We start from the raw sequence: 16,954 nt of genomic DNA, 5'->3' as shown, positions 1-16,954 counted from the left end.
TCTCCATCAAAGGTAAGAAGCACATATAATGACGACTTTTGACAACAAGAATTGAAGGTCGGGAGAATACATTGGTGTCGATTGCTCTCATTAAATAGTTTCTTCTATTGACTAGCTAGTCTCATCTAAATTGATATAGTCCTTAAGAGGTTAAACAAAAGGTGACTAGTATCTGACAATTTCAAATAGACTAAAATAATCACATATTTAATATTGATAATATTAATGTAATGACTAATTAAGATATGGAGGAAGTCTCATGGCATTTGTCTTGTCATTATATGTTTGGAAGTTGGAATAGAACTGTATTTTACTTGCACTGGAAACTTGTCACAAGAAATTTAATGGTGACAATAATAATGTGACAAAAAAAGGATGAGCCCAAGTCAGTGGTAAAATCTTAGCATACAGAAAAAAAAAAATAGCATTAATATTTGTAACTAGTTTCTCTTCCAAAATCATAATTAGGGTTTGAAGAAAGAAAGAAATCATTATTTTAGCTTTGATTTGGTTCTTCTCAGATATATATCATTAGCGAATTCTCGGTTAGGACTTGGAGCTAAGAGTCATTACTTGCTAATGCCAAATGAATGAGTACTGACTCGATCAGGCCCGGGTCCAGGTCCTAAATTTTAATGCACTCGACTCACCTAAAGCTGTTTTTTTAATAGATCACTGAGGCATATTGGTTCGAACCGAACTAAAACTCCAAACACACTATTAGTTTCCCTTTTACATATAGCAAATTAATATGCCTGATACTTAATTCATGTAATGAGTTCAGGATTATATATATTTTTTCATATGTAAGTAATTAAGAATTATATCAAAATTCCAGTTTAATGCCAAAGATAAATATATGTAGCAATGCATCACTAATACTGACTGATCATTAAAGTGAATAAAAACAGCATCAGTAATATGATGTGATGCTCTTCTATATTCTGTCACTTGATCCAAGATGACAAAAGCATCCAAAACACTTTTAATTAAACGTGAAAAGCTATGAATTAACAATGCCTGCCTGCACAGGAATTTGTACACAATTTTATCATTTCATATTCCAACTTGACAATAAGAAAGTCTGATAGTTCTAACTACTACTTATAATAATATCATTTGAGAATTATGAGTTAATTAACACCTGTGAATCTGTCCTTGTTGTTCCACTGTATCTGTCTCATTCCCTTTGAATAATAAAGTATGGGGCCATGTCACCTACTAGTGCTTAAATGCTTATTTCATGCTCATTTTGATGCTTTAAAGGAGGTTAAACATGATCATGAAGAAAACTTTAAGACTTTTTTTTTATCATACATCTTAATTGTAACAAAAGGTTTAATTAAATTTATATCATGCACAAATATTTTAAAAGTATATATAGTTAATTATATTATTTAAATGAAGAAATGACACGTTAACCGACAAATTTAAGTTTGACTGATATGTCTTCAAAAGGTCATCGGGAGTCATCACGATAATTAAGTGCCAACCATGAGTGATGTTATACCAAAATTGGTTGAAAGGGTTCTTACTCAAAAGAAACCTCTTTATGTAGTTTTCTAGCACCACTATGTCTAATTATTTCCTTAACTATGTGTCATGTAATTAATATCTGTGATCAAGTTTGAATAATGTGAATGATTTGATGTTAAGCATAATTAATTATTTAGTAGAGTGGCATTCAAATATGAGACAAATGGGGTAGGACACTTCAAAAAGAGTGTTCCTAATCGTTGTTTCTTTCTCATTAAATAATTTATATTGTCAATGTTACCATATGGACCTGCAGGGGAAATGTCTGTAGGTAGTCCTTGCGTCTGTCAACAAAGGTACTGTAATGTCTCTAAATTAAATTAATTTTATTTAATCAGTTGATCATTAGTTAAGATTATAATGCAATTATGGTGTGTTGGGTAAGTGTGCTCAGCAACCAGTACTCCTTTGATGGAACAATAACCAATTAAATTGAACAATTAATCACCTGTCTAATTAAAAGCAGTTAATTAGCTTAACTAGCTATCTTCACCTGTCTAAAAGCTATGCAATATCTGAGTAATTTATTAATTGAGTTTTCATGTAGCATTAGTTTTATAATTATTTTATTAGTTTGATAAAAACAAAATATGATATCAACAAGTAATTAATTAAGCTCCTTCATGGCTTTGAATGATCCTTCAACTGATCACTGTAATTAACTAACATAGTAAAATAATTCATCCTCGATCGAAGTTGGTTCACGGGTCTGTTGTAAAAAAGTTTAGATTTTTAATTTGAAAAAAATTATGATTTAAAATTTGTTAGTCTGTGATAAGATTCTCATTCTCTTATTAATTCTGCAAAACCAGCTCTATATCTACCTGTCTCCTTCATCTTTAGCAAGCATATTACTGTTAAGCCTAGCTAGCCATGGAGGAGAAAGCCAAGTACTTGATGATAGCAAAAAGAAGACCGAGGGACGAGATGTCGGTGTTCCTCAATCCTTCTCGGCATCCTGATCACCTTGTGGTTCCTTCTTTCTCCTTTGTCGAGTCGCCTTCGTGGGACGAAGAGGCTTTCGCGAGAGACTCTGCGCACTTGGGCGGCTGCATATGGCCTCCCCGGTCCTACTCCTGCTCCTTTTGCGGCCGAGAGTTCCGGTCGGCACAAGCCCTCGGCGGCCACATGAACGTCCACCGTAAGGACCGGGCCATACTCAAGCAGTACAACTCCAGCGCAAGCCCCACAGGATCGGAAACCTTAGAGACTAGCAGTGAGCCATGTAGTACTATCAACCAAGCTAACCCTAACCCTAACCCTAATTCCAATTTCAAGGTGTGTTCACCAATTGCCTTTAATGGTTATCAAAAGGAGGCTCTTTTCTTTGAGGAGAGACCCACTTTGCAGCTGCTGAATGAAATTGATTTGAGCAAGCAAGTAATTCGAGGGACGCGAGATGAGACAAACAAAGAAGAAGAGGAGGAGGAGGAGGAGGAGGAATTGTTTAAGATAAGCATGAACAAAAGAAGAAGAACTGATCCGGATTCGCCTTTCTTGATCAATACAATTGGAGTCAACCTCCATGCGGAGGAGTTGGATCTTGAGCTAAGGCTTGGAGATGCCCCTCAGGTTAAGTAGTAGATCATGATCATAATCATTTCAATCGATCATATTGCAAAAGATTTAAACTTTTGTGCTTGGATATGATATATACTTTATATGTTATAAACTTCTTCTCTTCTCTTATATGTTGTCTCTGTGACCTTGAAGAGCTTGTTTCTGTTTTGGTTTATTCTTAATTCTATGAATATTTCTCAAGTTATGTTTGTGACAGATGTGGAGAAATTAATTAAGCATAATGTTTCCATGTTAATTTTATCTGATATATATATAGTCCTTAATTTCTTTGTACTTCTTTCTTCTCGTTATCATATATGAATGACCTTAATATTTTAGGAAATTTCTTGTGCAATTTATTCTTAGTTTTTTTTATGGAAAAAATATCAAGTTATTGTTGTATTTAATTCTCTTTTCAATATCTTGTGCAACCAAATTAGTAACTTATAATTTAAGGAAAGTGGCCTCTTCACATCTCATGCTTTTGTTCAACCAGATCTGTGATCTGATTACTTGGCACCATCAAATTCATAACTAAACACCAGCTATAATTTTATTTTTACTGATCCACACAGTTCTTGCCAGAGTTAAGAGTCCTTCTATATGATTCCATGTTCTCATACACATGATTATATATATATATGCTGCTAAAATGTACTTAGCTTGCTGTTGGATATATTCATGTACTGCTGATTATTATAGTTCCCCTTTGGTAATCTAAATTAGCTACATTTTCTTGATCTCCTTCGTTTTTCTAATCTTTCTTTCGATCATTTTTCCTTTTTCCTTTTTCTGTATACACGCAATTGCATGGCATGGCACAAGCACGTCTCAGTCCAAACCTAAACGAAGGAATCCTATCCATATAACTAATCCAATGCCTCGAGGGAATAACATGCATGCTCATATATATATATATATATATATAATTAATGTGGCAAATTAATTAAAATGAACAAGGAATTAATGTGGGAAGATTAGATTAATGAGTTGGCGTGGCAGATTATTAGTCACAAGGAGGGAAGTGTTTTTGAATTGGCGAGATCAGAGAATATATGAAATCAAAGGTGCCCTCTTACTATTCTTTATGGTTTGCACTGCGGTAACAGACAAAAAGCAGGATGAAATCTGCCTGTTGATGATCATGTGTTAGATTCCATTTTTCTTTCTAACTTCGAGAACAATTAATTAATTACTTACATGATGCCATGCATGTTTTAATTTGGAGAACATTGACAAGAGATAATTGTAAAGGTTCTTGCAAATTAAATATTTTAGACATTTAGTTTCTGAGCGTTCTAGTCCATAAGAGATCATTTAGTTCTGTCTAGCTACTACTGCTGTGCTCCACATATATAGCATGCATCTGCAAGTAAAATGACCACAAAAACGCAATGAGCAGTAGTGTAATGGATGCTATAATTCATTTCTTCTAAAAAAATATATAGTTCAAGAACACAGGGAACAAACAAGAGTTATTTGGATACCAGAGTTTGAAGGGATTTAGTCGTAACTGATAGGTCTGTAGTGGACTTGGTTGGCATTAACATTCTAATTAAAGAAAACTGAGTTAGAAGACTGAACTAGAAGATTATGTAGGTCAATTTTTGCAGTTATTGCACAATCAGAAGCAATTATAAGATGAAGGATGATTAACAATAGAATAACAACAATTCAATTTTATTCCACTAAATGAAATCATATCTCTCTCTATATAAATATAAATCTTCTAATGTTGTCTTATTTTATCCACTACTATATTTAAATAAATTTTATCTAATTTTTAATCAAGTCATTTTTTATCTTATGCTTCCTCATTTGTTTGATCTGCATACTTATCATAATTTTATTACATTGGATAATTGGATCATTTGAATTGATAATCTAAGTACATATTCTTATACCTTAAATATGTCTTTTGGAGTTTTCCTTCTATAGGCGTAACTTCGACTTTCTCTTTATTAATGCTATTATGTTTTAGTTTGTTTATCTTAACATGTCAACACATTCACCTTAACATCCTCACTTTTCTAAAATTTATTTTTTACTCATGTGCTTGAATCATAATATAGCATTCAATTTTATATAACATAGTAAATTTAATCATCATTAAGTTGCTTGTGATCACTAGCTATTAGTTAAAACATATCAAAGTTGGACTTCTCATTAGAACAAGTATCCAAGGGATTATTTTGCCATTGAATCAAAAATACTTGAATGAGTTACAAACAGTAAGAAAAATATTATGACTTGCATAAATCACCTTCAAGGCATAATTCAACTTTGTTATCTGATACTCCGTAATAATATGTAATTATTAAAGATGGGCCGACCGGGTTAGGCCCATAAGGAAAGAGGAGGTTGGGCTCATAACGTTGATTTAAGAAGAAGCTAAATCCGAGAAACTTAACATACTTTATAAAAAAACACTACAATCAGTATGACTGTGTTATGATTTCTTCAATATATTGATTCTGATTTTTGAACAACAACATCACACAAGTTCTAATCTTTCAAAATTAATACCACTATGTTGTGACTTGTCCAATATATTAGTGTTGATTTTTGAAATTCAATATAACAATGATCCTAATTCTTCTAAACCAATATTACTGTGTTGTGATTTCTCTAATACAGTGGTCACAACAGGATTGATTATTTGAAATCAACACTGCATTGTAATTTCTCCAATACAATGGTGATGAATAATCAATATCCTTCAAAACCAATTCTCATAACTTCACGAAGGAGACTCAAAATCAGGATTGCACATCATATCTTCCTTCTCTATACTCTCCTCTTCCGCACCATGTCTAGGTTTCAGAATTTCAAATATGTAGGATTGGTGCACGTCGATAAAGGGAACGGGAGAGAGAATATCAACCGTCTTTTTTTTTTTAAATTTCGTTGTTTGTTCTTTCTATCAAGGTCAATATGCAGCGGAATATTAAATAATAGAAATGAAAGAACATGCAAAATTTACTTAGTTTTTAACCCTCTAGGGTCAGTACACCCACCCAAGGCCTAATCACAGAAGGTGTTAGTCCACTAGTGGTCTCATTTCCCGAAGTTTTTCGGAGGCGGAGAAACCTGTCTTATAGTTTAACAAGCAAAAAAAATATTATAAATTAAGACATAGCTTGTAAATAGAAAGATAAACAAATGATAGCAGTTGATCCGGAAGTCTTGAGCACAATACACTCCTCTTGGAGAGCTTCACCTTGCTATGTTTTCTTTCGAGCATAGAGACAGAGTGGTAAAAGAATTGTTGATCTTGAATGTAGAGCCTTTGTCTCTATTATAGAGTTTGATCAGATTCTTATCTAGATGAAGTCATATTTAGATGAAATCATATCTGGATAAGTCTTATTTTTGACAGCTCAGTAATATATATATATATATATATATATATATATATATTTTAAAAAATCATATAGGTAGTGATGATTTGATAAAATCAACAAAGGAAGTGATGTTTTAAAAAAATCAACACCAATATATTGATGTTTTAACATAATCAACAGCAATATGGTGATATTTTAACGAAATCAATACCAAAGTGTAATGCATTAACCAAAACAATACTAAAATAAATTTTTATTTTTAGTTATTTATTTTTAATTTTTTATCCTTTTATGTTTTAATTTAATTTAATTTTTTCTATTTTAATTAGATATTTAAAAGATAAAAATAATTTTTATTTTTATTAACGCTAGTTTAATTTTAATTTTTTATTAATCTTCTTTTGCATTTTTATTTTTTTTATTAAAATTCTAAAAAAAAATTTAAAAAATTATATGGCTAAATTTAGGAGATCAGTTTAATGATATATTTGTTTTTTAAATGAGTTTTTTTAGATTAATGAATTTTGCATGAAACTATTTGATTTTGTTATTTGGTTCGGTTTAAAATAAAGAAATTAATTTTTTACTTGGATTTAGGGTTAAAAGACAGAAAGAGTATTTTTGAAATTATGGGTGCCTTTTGAAAAATACAAAAACTGGTACGATTTTGGAAGTTTGAAATTTTAAATGTGATCTTTGGTAAAAAGCTATGGTAAAAGAAAGCGCTTGAAATCGAAAAAAAAGTGTTTTTTTTTTAAAATAGTATTTTTTTTAATATAAAAAAAAGTTCATTTAAGCTTTTATCCCAAATACATTTATCAAAAAGAAGTGGACGAATAATGTCTCGATCCATTCATGTGCAATCCAATAGACTCCACCAGATGAAGTCAGGCTACCATCAGTCCACGTCACCTTATCCACAACCACCGAATCTAAACCCGTATCCACCACTAAATCCGGAGCATGCAGCTGACGTGGACTCATCCCTCCCCATTCTAATCCAACCTCTCCCTTATAACTGTAACAGGCGGCCGGAGACTCGATCAAACTCAGCAAAAAATAATGGCTTCTGCAACTCCCATTTCTCCTCCCTCCCTGCTCTCCTCCTCCTCCGCCGCCAAGCTTCGCCTGACTCCACCGCCGACCGCCGCCTTCCCTTCCTCCAGAAGAACGCCGCCCGCTTCCCGACCGGTGACGGTGGTCGCGGCCATCGGAGAGGTATCCTCCAACAGCACCACCTTCCTGGTGGCCGGAGCCATCGCCGTGGGGCTCATCGGCACTGCGTTTCCAATTCTGTTCGCTCGCAAAGACATGTAATTTGAATCTGCTGCATTATAAGTCGCTTGGCGTTGATGGGATTAAGTGTGATTCCGAGATCGAAAATGTGCATGTATATTTGCAGATGCCCGGAGTGCGACGGAGCGGGATTTATACGGCGGTCGGAGGTGGCGCTGAGGGCGAACGCGGCGAGGAAAGATCAAGCTCAAATAGTTTGCCCTAATTGTAATGGCCTGGGGAAACTGAGGCAAGTCGACAAGTAGGAGAACCAATTTGAAATTCGAGATGGTAATTTGTAAGAGACCCATCAAATCATAAATTACGTCCTCAAATTGTGTATCGTTGTTGTGATTTTGTATTTCTGAGTGTATGAGCACGGTTTTAACGCTTGTATTGTAATTAATCAGAGACTTGTAAGGTTGAGGGTTATTTTGTGGAGTGCGTTGTGTATTTTTCACTTTTCTATTAAATATATTTCTCGGTTTTTGAGTATTTTTTTTTTTTGAATGTTTGTGACAAAAATAGAATTACGGACAAATTAAGATTCGTGTGAACACAGAAATTTAAAGGTTACTACTTTTTTTAAAAAAAAAGGGGAAAAAAATAAAAATTATAATTGTCAAGAATGGGATTCGAACACATGCCCTTTCGGACCAGTACCTGAAACTGGCGCCTTAGACCAACTCGGCCATCTTGACATTTGGTTATCCTTTGAAATTATATTTATTTATGAGTATATTAGAACAACTTCTCTTTGCATTTATCTTCTTCCCAACTATATGCTGTTAAAAGAATTGGGAGTGAGAGAGAGATTAATACAAACATTGGCCATGTTATTCTCACTCACATGTCCTCTCTCATAAGAATGCCTCAGCAGCATCTGTTCGATAGCCAGAGCATTAAGGACAGCTCCAATCTTAATTAAATATAAATTTCCTTAAAATTAAAAGGACCTTATTCATAATTAATAAATGTACACAGACAGACCTTACCTAGAAGTGGAAGAAAAGCTTATCTGGTGAGGGTGGATAACCATGTTGTAGGAATGCCTGAAATCAAACCGTGTGTTAAATAATTTGTGGTTGTCTAATTCTTTAATATGGCAATGAAAAGATGTAGCTGCACATGCATGTTTTTGCTTGTAGCTGCGAAAACTTGGATCAATAGCAGAAAGCTTGTATCAGTTATAGAAATCAATAAGTACAGGAAAAAAAATAATATAAAGTTTTTTTTTTTTGGATAATCTTATTAAAGTTAATAGATTTATTAATATAAATTGTCCAAAATAATAATAAAAAAATTAAATAAAGTATACAATCATAATAATTATAAACATAGTAATAGAATAGACTTAGAAATATTATTTTTACTATTTGATTCATGTCGATCTTGATTGCGTGCCAAATATAATAAATCTTAATTGATTGAAATCAATTAGAAATTATTTTCATTATTGTCATTACCCCCGACAAACTCAACGGGAGTGCCCGAACGTTGAGTTTCCCGTTGAGTTTGAGTGCTAACTTGGTGAAACATAGTTTAGATAATGACTTAGTAAATATATCAGCAATTTGATCTTCCATAGAGATATAGGAGACTGAAAGTTGTCGAGTCGGCACACGCTCACAAACAAAATGAAAATCAATCTCTACATACTTGGTACGAGCATACAAAACAGGATTTGCTGCAAGATAAGTTGCTCCAATATTATCACACCATATTTTAGGCGTAGCAGTTGGGAAAAAGTGTAATTTTGAAAGAAGAGATTGTAGCCAAATAATTTATGACGTTGCGTTAGCGATAGCTTTATATTCAGCTTCAGTACTCGAGCAAGAGACTGTAGGTTCCTTCTTTGAAAGCCAGGAAATAAGATTTTACCCAAGAAAGATAACATATCCACTAGTAGAACGTCTATCTTCGGGAGATCTAGTCCAATCTGCATCACTGTAGGCAATCAACTCTCATAAAGACTGACGATATAAAAGAAAACCATGTAGAATAGTGCCTTTCAGATATCGAAGAATTCTCTTAACACCTTCCCAATGATGGTCAGAAGGAGCATGCATAAATTGACAGACACAATTCACAGCGAAAGCAATATTGGGTTGTGTAATTGTGATATATTGTAGGACACCAATAATACTACGGTAGATCTGGGAGTCAGACATTGAAGAGGAGGATGAAGGTGCAGTGAAACCACCCTCAATGATTGGTGTCGAGATAGGACGTGCACCATGATGGATCGAAAGCGCTAGAGGGGGGGGGGGGTGAATAGCGCTCGTGGCTATTTAGTTTTTCGAAATATCGGAATCGCAAAATTAAGTAACGCAGCGGAAAAAGTAAAGCAAGCACAGAACGACGCAGATGTTTTACTTCGTTCGGAGCCTATGACGACTCCTACTCGAAGGCCCGCGGTCCTTGACCGCTTTCGGTGGGCAACAACTATAATATCGGAAAGATTACAATTTGAATTACAATTAATGCAATAAGTAAACTAATACCGACAACAAAAGATCGAAGAGTCTGAGCTTCGGGTCGTCGACGTCGAGTAGTAGCACTTCAAGGTCGTCTTGTTGGCAGCACTTCACAGAAGAAAGCTTAGAATCTGTTGTTGTTTTTTGGCTGCACCCTCGACCCTCTTTTTATATGACATTTCGGGCGCCTGGATCCCTTCCGGGCGCCTGGAGTGTGACCTCCTGTGTTCCACTGCTTCCTTTTACCTTTGCCTTTCCAGTTCTGCTTACTTGACTGTGACTTCTGGCTTCCTGCTGTCTTGTCCTCTGTCTTCACTGGCTTATGTTGTGCTCGCTGTGCTTTGATGTTGTTCATGTAATGTTCAGCAATTAATGCTCTACTGATCAATTCTTCGCCAGTTTGGGGCCGATGAGCTCCATTGCTCACATTCAGTGCTATCTGTGGTCTCAGCATTCTGAGCATCAGCCTGACTCGCTCCTTCTCTATACTCACTAGCTTTGGACAGAGACGAGCTAGTCTGTTGAACTTCTTGGCTGCTTCCTCCACTGACAGGTCACCTTGCTTGAACTCTATAAACTCCTCGTAGTGCTTGTTGGTGATCTGCAGGTGGAAGAACTCTTCATAAAACTCTGACTGAAAATCAGCCCAGCTCATCTGATCAGCCGCTCTCTTGGTCTTAATCCTCTCCCACCACATACGAGCATCTCTAGACAGGCAGAAAGAGGCGCACTTGACCTTCTCGACTTCTGGCCAGTCAAGAAGCTCCATGGTGCTCTCTAGTGTTTTAAACCAAGCCTGGGCATCCCAAGGCTCAGTTGTGCCTGAGAAGCTCTCTGGTTTCAGCTTTAGCCACTGTATAAGGTAAGCTTCTGGTCTCTGAGGTGCTGTGACGGCTCCCAGGGAAGCTGGTGGAGTCTCAGTTACCACTGGATTCTCTGCAGTGACAGCTGGAGGAGGGGGAGGAACTGCTTGCTGGTTTGCCATCAGATTGGCAATCACTTGCTGCTGCTCTGCTACTTGTCTCTGGAGCTGAGCAACCACTTCAGAAAGATTGGGCTCAGTTGCTCTGGGAACTTCGTTCTCTTGAGCTGGTTCCTCAGTGTGAGTAGCACGGGGGCGTCCTCTTCTTGCTATCTAATTATGCAAGGTAAAGGCTTGATATCTTACTTTAACCCTTCTAATCATACATAAATACGAATAAAGAAAAGGGAAACTAAATCTTTTATCTTACTTAAGCACTTAAAAAAAATAAGTACCCTATACTGCAGTTAATAATAAAAAAAGCAGAATAAAGAAAGGATTTAAATACTTTCTTACTTGAAGACGGCAAGGATGATGCTGATGTGTGTGTGACGCTGGAGAATGGAACACTGCTCTGATACCAACTGTAACAACCACCCTTCTTACTACTACTACTCTCTAAGGATGACCGTTACTTAACTACTAACTCTACTTAACCGGTATGATTAAATATCACATGGAAACCCTACCGAAAGAGTCTCCCCTGTACCGGTGACCAAATCTATAATACACAAGATATATACGCAGCCACATGCGGCTGGAACACATTTTATTCACAACCACGCAATAATAAATTCATACTATAATCAAAAGACTAGACTAGCAACAAGTACTAAACACAACTCCCAGAATAGGACATAAATAAGCTACAATACGAATCAAACTCAATCACAATCACATAACTTCATAACAGTATTTAAAGAAAAGAACTAAAGCATAAACTCTAATCATTAGGTCCTGCAAGTTTGCTAGCACTCTCTGGATCTCTCCATAGTACAATCACCACACACATTCATCATCACCACCACCCTGTCGCCTCCCTTCATATCTTATCTTTTCCCTTATCTGCAGTAGGAGGAAAAAAAAAGAAGATCTATAAGCGAAAACGCTTAGTAAGTACTAGTCTATCTCACAAAACTCGCAATGCATAAATGTAATGCAAAAGTGCTGAAACTGAAATACTAAAGCAATCTGCATGTGCTCATGATATACAGAAAATAAACTGGATACATGTCAAACTCACTAACTAGCAGGATAACAAGGAATCAATGCGATAAGCTTAGAATTTCAGAAACTAACTTTTATTTATTCTAAGCATGTAACTTGTTTCATTTCTTATATCCTGGTGTTAGAAATTAATCTTTTAATTCCTATCTTTTTCTCTCTTCTTCTTTCTTTCTTTCTTCTTCTTTACTTCTGTCTTAACTTTTCTTTTCTTTGGGCCCAGGCTTAGTACCATCTCATGCGCGTTCCCTAATAGGTTGGGGTTGCGAGCCACCAATCCTAAAAGAGCAGACCTCGGTCTACCAGGGCCAAGACCTCGGAAATGGTCACCTGGATTTGTTTAACGACAAGCTCTTGGATGTCGGGTACTAGCCTCTTGCTTTACTTACTTGTTTTCTTTCTTATTCTGATATTAAAAATGCCCTGGCATTTAATTAAGCTTTAGTGTTCTTTTAATCCTAAACTACTTCCAGAAAAATGGTTTCAGGAATTCTAAAACATGGTAGTAGCATGGGAGTAAACTAATTCCAATCATACTGTAAATGTAGGCAAAGAATGCTACTTTAGTGATTCCAATCATGCTGTAAATATAGGCAAAGAATGCTACTTTAGTGATTCCAATCATGCTGTAAATATAGGCAAAAAATGCTACTTTAGTGATTCCAATCATGCTGTAAATATAGGCAAAGAATGCTACTTTAGTGATTCCAATCATGCTGTAAATAAAGCAAAAAGGAAGCTAATTCTAGACTTTTTAGCATGCTGCAATAAAAGTAAAAGAATGCAACTTTATGCTTCTTATCATGTTGTAAAAACCCCTAAATCCATTTGCTGGAATTTATGGCAGCAATTAGGCCTACACGAATACTACATTTAAGGCTGTAGGTATGCTAAAGAGACAACTATAAGCTGAAATTAAGGCTGTCCAGTTTAACCAGGAGTTCGCAATAGAGTTTCTATGTAAGAAATGCTCAAAATCTACTTGGTATAAGGAGCTAGCGGCTTAGGTAGCACAAGAAACTACTTAACTGTATAACGAAACCAATGGTAAAGCCACTTGGCACAAATCATACTACAAGTTTAATTAATCTAAACAAAATTTGGATCTCCCTGTAAAGCTCACGGCAGGGCTCGATTGACATCAAGAACCCACACAACTTCAATCCCGCAAGCTCAAATCATGCTTTGTTAAATTGGCAAAAGACAATCAAAATCCAATCCTTCCTCAAAAACTCACGGCAGAAATCCATAGGTCTCAAAATCCATACTATTTCCATTCCGAAAGCCAACAAATCGAAGCAAAACTCGAAACAACTCCCACCGCAGGTGAGTAGTACTTACCCTTGATTGCTTGGACTTACAACCGAGAAGAGGAAATTTAGGGGTTCGGATGGAGCTTGAAGATCTCGGTCCCTTCTCGTCCGTGCGTTCACCTTGCCGAGAGAAGCTCGGATGTGTGCCGAACCCTCGGAGGAAGAAGCTCGCCGGCCGCCGGAGTTAAGCCCTAAGCCAGCTTTCTTCGTTTCCGCCGAGAGAGAAGGCGCCGTCGCGAGGGAGAAGGAGAAGAAAGATTTCGGGAGAAAATGTTGGGTTTTTGGAAAATCCAAAACCTAATTCCCTTTTATATATAAGGGTTTTATTCCAAACTATACTATATCCTTAATTCTCTCTATATAGGGTTAACAGAAATCTCCTAGCTTAGTTGGTCAGGCCGGTTTTGGCTTGGGTCAGTCTGACCCGAGGTCCCGGGTTCAAACCTCACTTCCAACGCTTTTTGCCTAAACTTCTTTGGTTTTGTAAAAATGCTAAACGACCTCCAAAAATTACGCAAAAATACTCTAAAAATTTTTAAAAATCTCTAGAATATTTTAAAAGCATTTTCAAATATCTTTATGGACATTTGAAACTCAGAATAGGGAAAATTGGGTCGTTACACTCTTTTACTTACTTTGGTGTCGGATGTCCCTTCATGAAGTTCAATGAGCTTCTCCCACAACTCTTTGGCATTGTTGAAGGGGCCGACGCGGTTGAGTTCTTCTTTTGATAGGCCGCACTGGATGGTGCAGGTTGCCTTGGCATTAGCTTCCACCTTCTTAATAAGAGATGCGTCCCATTCCTCGTATGGTAGTGGTTTGCCGGCGCTATCAGTTGGCAGTTGGAGTCCGGTTTTGACAATCATCCAGACTTCAAAGTGAGTCTGGAGATATGCCTTCATCCGACCCTTCCAGTAGCCGAAGTCGTCTCCGGTGAATAGCGGAGGGCGGGCTGTACTGTAGCCTTCTTGAAGGGCCATTTCAGATCAATCTAAAAAGAAAACAACTGACAAGATGTTCCAGGACTTGATCCTGGCTTAGTAGTGTGGTAGGAAGAAAATGGATCACGAACTCGGGTGGTGCTGCACCAACTTCGAGCAGAAAGCCGATTCGAAAAAAAAATTAGAATCTAGCTATGATGCTAAATTCTAATCGACTCCGAAAAATCTGAAAATACCACGAAAAGTATTTTGAATGGTGGTTGCACCGATTCAAAATGACCCCGCTCTGATACCAATTGATGGATCGAAAGCGCTAGAGGGGGGGTGAATAGCGCTCGTGGCTATTTCATTTTTTGAAATATCGGAATCGCAAAATTAAGTAACGCAGCGGAAAAAGTAAAGCAAGCACAGAACGACGCAGATGTTTTACTTCGTTCGGAGCCTATGGCGACTCCTACTCGAAGGCCCGCGGTCCTTGACCGCTTTCGGTGGGCAACAACTATAATATCGGAAATATTATGATTTGAATTACAATTAATGCAATAAGTAAACTAATACCGACAACAAAAGATCGAAGAGTCTGAGCTTCGGGTCGTCGACGTCGAGTAGTAGCACTTCAAGGTCGTCTTGTTGGCAGCACTTCACAGAAGAAAGCTTAGAATCTGTTGTTGTTTTTTGGCTGCACCCTCGACCCTCTTTTTATATGACATTCCGGGCGCCTGGATCCCTTCCGGGCGCCTGGAGTGTGACGTGGCCAACCAACTAGGATGCTCCACGTGGCGAAGTCGCGGCAGGGATAAAACTTGGTCCCGGGCGCCCGGACCTGTTCCGGGCGCCTGGACCTCCGGGCGCCCGGATCCATCCCGGGCACCCGGACCACCTTTTTCCAGTAGGTTCCTCTCCTACAAAACAAGGTTAGTCCGAGCAAATACCCTGCAAGACAGTGTTAGAATCTGATAAAACATAGTAAAGAAGAACTGACAGTCTTCGGACTGTCCGAGTCTGACTTCGGATTCCCAATCGGAAACCCTAGGTCGACCCGACGCCTACTGTTCCCTCTACGGGGAACGCGTCCTCACCTACTCCCCTCAGGAGAGATTACCTGATGCCAGTCCGGTCCTCCAGACCAACTGGACTTTCCGCCTAGGGTTACCACCCCCTAGGACCTAGGGTTACCGCCCCCTAGGATTTTTCTCCACCTAGGGTTGCCATCCCCTAGGACCTAAGGTTGCCGCCCCTTAGGGTTTTCCTTCACCTAGGGTTACCGCCCCCTAGGACCTAAGGTTGCCGCCCCTTAGGGTTTTCCCTCACCTAGGGTTACCGCCCCCTAGGACCTAAGGTTACCACCCCTTAGGTTTTTCCCTTTGCCTAACCGCAGCTAGGACTTTTCTGAAACACTTATTCAACATGTTAGATCATCACAAACCTTAACTTTGAATCCTTTGCCATTATCAAAACTTAGGTTCGATCGTCGGATGCTTCCCGCACCAACACACCATCCATTTTAGCTCGTTGTAGGAACCCAGTAATGTATTTGCTTTGATGATGATATTCCTCGACAGATGCTTCCTGTAAGCGATATTTATACACGATATCAACTAGTTTCCACTCGTTATCCTCTTCCACGTGCTCTTCTTGCTTCTTCAAATTTTATTGAACCTTCTAGTTTTACACAGGCAGTCACAGATCCAAATTGGCGTGCTACGATGGCTACAGAATTTGATGCTCTTCTTCGTAATGCAACTTGGAGCTTAGTCCAATGACAATAATGAAAATAATCTCTAATTGATTTTAATCAATTAAGATTTATTATATTTGGCACGCAATCAAGATCGACATGAATCAAATAGTAAAAATAATATTTCCAAGTCTATTATATTACTATGTTTATAATTATTATGATTGTATGCCTTATTTAATCTTTCCATTATTATTTTAAACAATTTGTATAAATAAACCTATTGACTTTAGTAATAAGATTATCAAAAAGCTTTATATTATTTCTTTCCTCTACTTATTGATTTCTACATGGTAACAGAGCTACTCGTACTTATTGATTTCTACATGGTAACAGAGCTACTCGGAGATGAGAGGTCAGACGAATGAGAATCAAAACTGGAGAGTGGATCTCCACTAGTCACCGAGTCCACAGAAATTTGTGGAGATGGAACATGAGAATCAGAACTAGAGAGTGGATCACCACTGGCCCCTGAGTCTTCAGGAATTTGTGGAGATGGAGGAGACCCAAGATATCATCTCCCCTTGTTCTTTCAATATGTCCAGATGGAGCAATCTGTGGAGATTCTAGTATATTACTCGGTGATATTAGAAATGTACCTCGATTATCTGAAGGAGGATCCGAGATAGCAACTACACACAGAAAAAGAGATTCATCAAAAGTAACATGTCGAGAAATATATATCCGTCCGGTCGAAACATGGAGGCAACGATACCCATGATGCAAATTACTACAACCAAGAAA

General features: G+C 37.3%; 2 protein-coding genes and 1 non-coding gene across 3 annotated transcripts; 2 read left to right on the top strand and 1 right to left on the bottom strand.

Annotated features, from left to right (window-relative positions):
* The first annotated feature begins 2,356 nt into the window (after positions 1-2,356).
* LOC121999990 (probable transcriptional regulator RABBIT EARS) lies at positions 2,357-3,357 on the top strand. Its single transcript, XM_042554578.1, has one exon. It carries the CDS (start codon positions 2,410-2,412, stop codon positions 3,115-3,117), a length of 708 nt encoding a protein of 235 aa, XP_042410512.1. The 5' UTR covers positions 2,357-2,409; the 3' UTR covers positions 3,118-3,357.
* A 4,113-nt stretch (positions 3,358-7,470) lies between these two features.
* On the top strand, positions 7,471-8,210 carry LOC121999989. The gene is made up of 2 exons (XM_042554577.1): positions 7,471-7,753; positions 7,843-8,210. The coding sequence occupies exons 1-2, from the start codon at positions 7,503-7,505 to the stop codon at positions 7,979-7,981; spliced, it is 390 nt and encodes a 129-aa protein (XP_042410511.1). The 5' UTR covers positions 7,471-7,502; the 3' UTR covers positions 7,982-8,210.
* A 125-nt stretch (positions 8,211-8,335) lies between these two features.
* TRNAL-CAG lies at positions 8,336-8,416 on the bottom strand. Its single transcript has one exon. It is a non-coding gene; the product is annotated as a tRNA-Leu (tRNA).
* Positions 8,417-16,954: the final 8,538 nt, after the last annotated feature.

The sequence above is a fragment of the Zingiber officinale genome, chromosome 7A (genome assembly GCF_018446385.1).
Source record: "Zingiber officinale cultivar Zhangliang chromosome 7A, Zo_v1.1, whole genome shotgun sequence".
In the NCBI taxonomy this organism is placed as follows: Eukaryota; Viridiplantae; Streptophyta; class Magnoliopsida; order Zingiberales; family Zingiberaceae; genus Zingiber; species Zingiber officinale.
This window is presented reverse-complemented; position numbering and strand designations above follow the sequence as displayed.

Excerpts from the sequence above, each read along its gene's own strand:
- LOC121999989 (XM_042554577.1), top strand. The coding sequence starts at position 7,503 with ATGGCTTCTGCAACTCCCATTTCTCCTCCCTCCCTGCTCTCCTCCTCC. Across the intron at positions 7,754-7,842 it reads CTGTTCGCTCGCAAAGACAT|ATGCCCGGAGTGCGACGGAG; the intron begins GTAATTTGAATC and ends GTATATTTGCAG.
- LOC121999990 (XM_042554578.1), top strand. The coding sequence starts at position 2,410 with ATGGAGGAGAAAGCCAAGTACTTGATGATAGCAAAAAGAAGACCGAGG.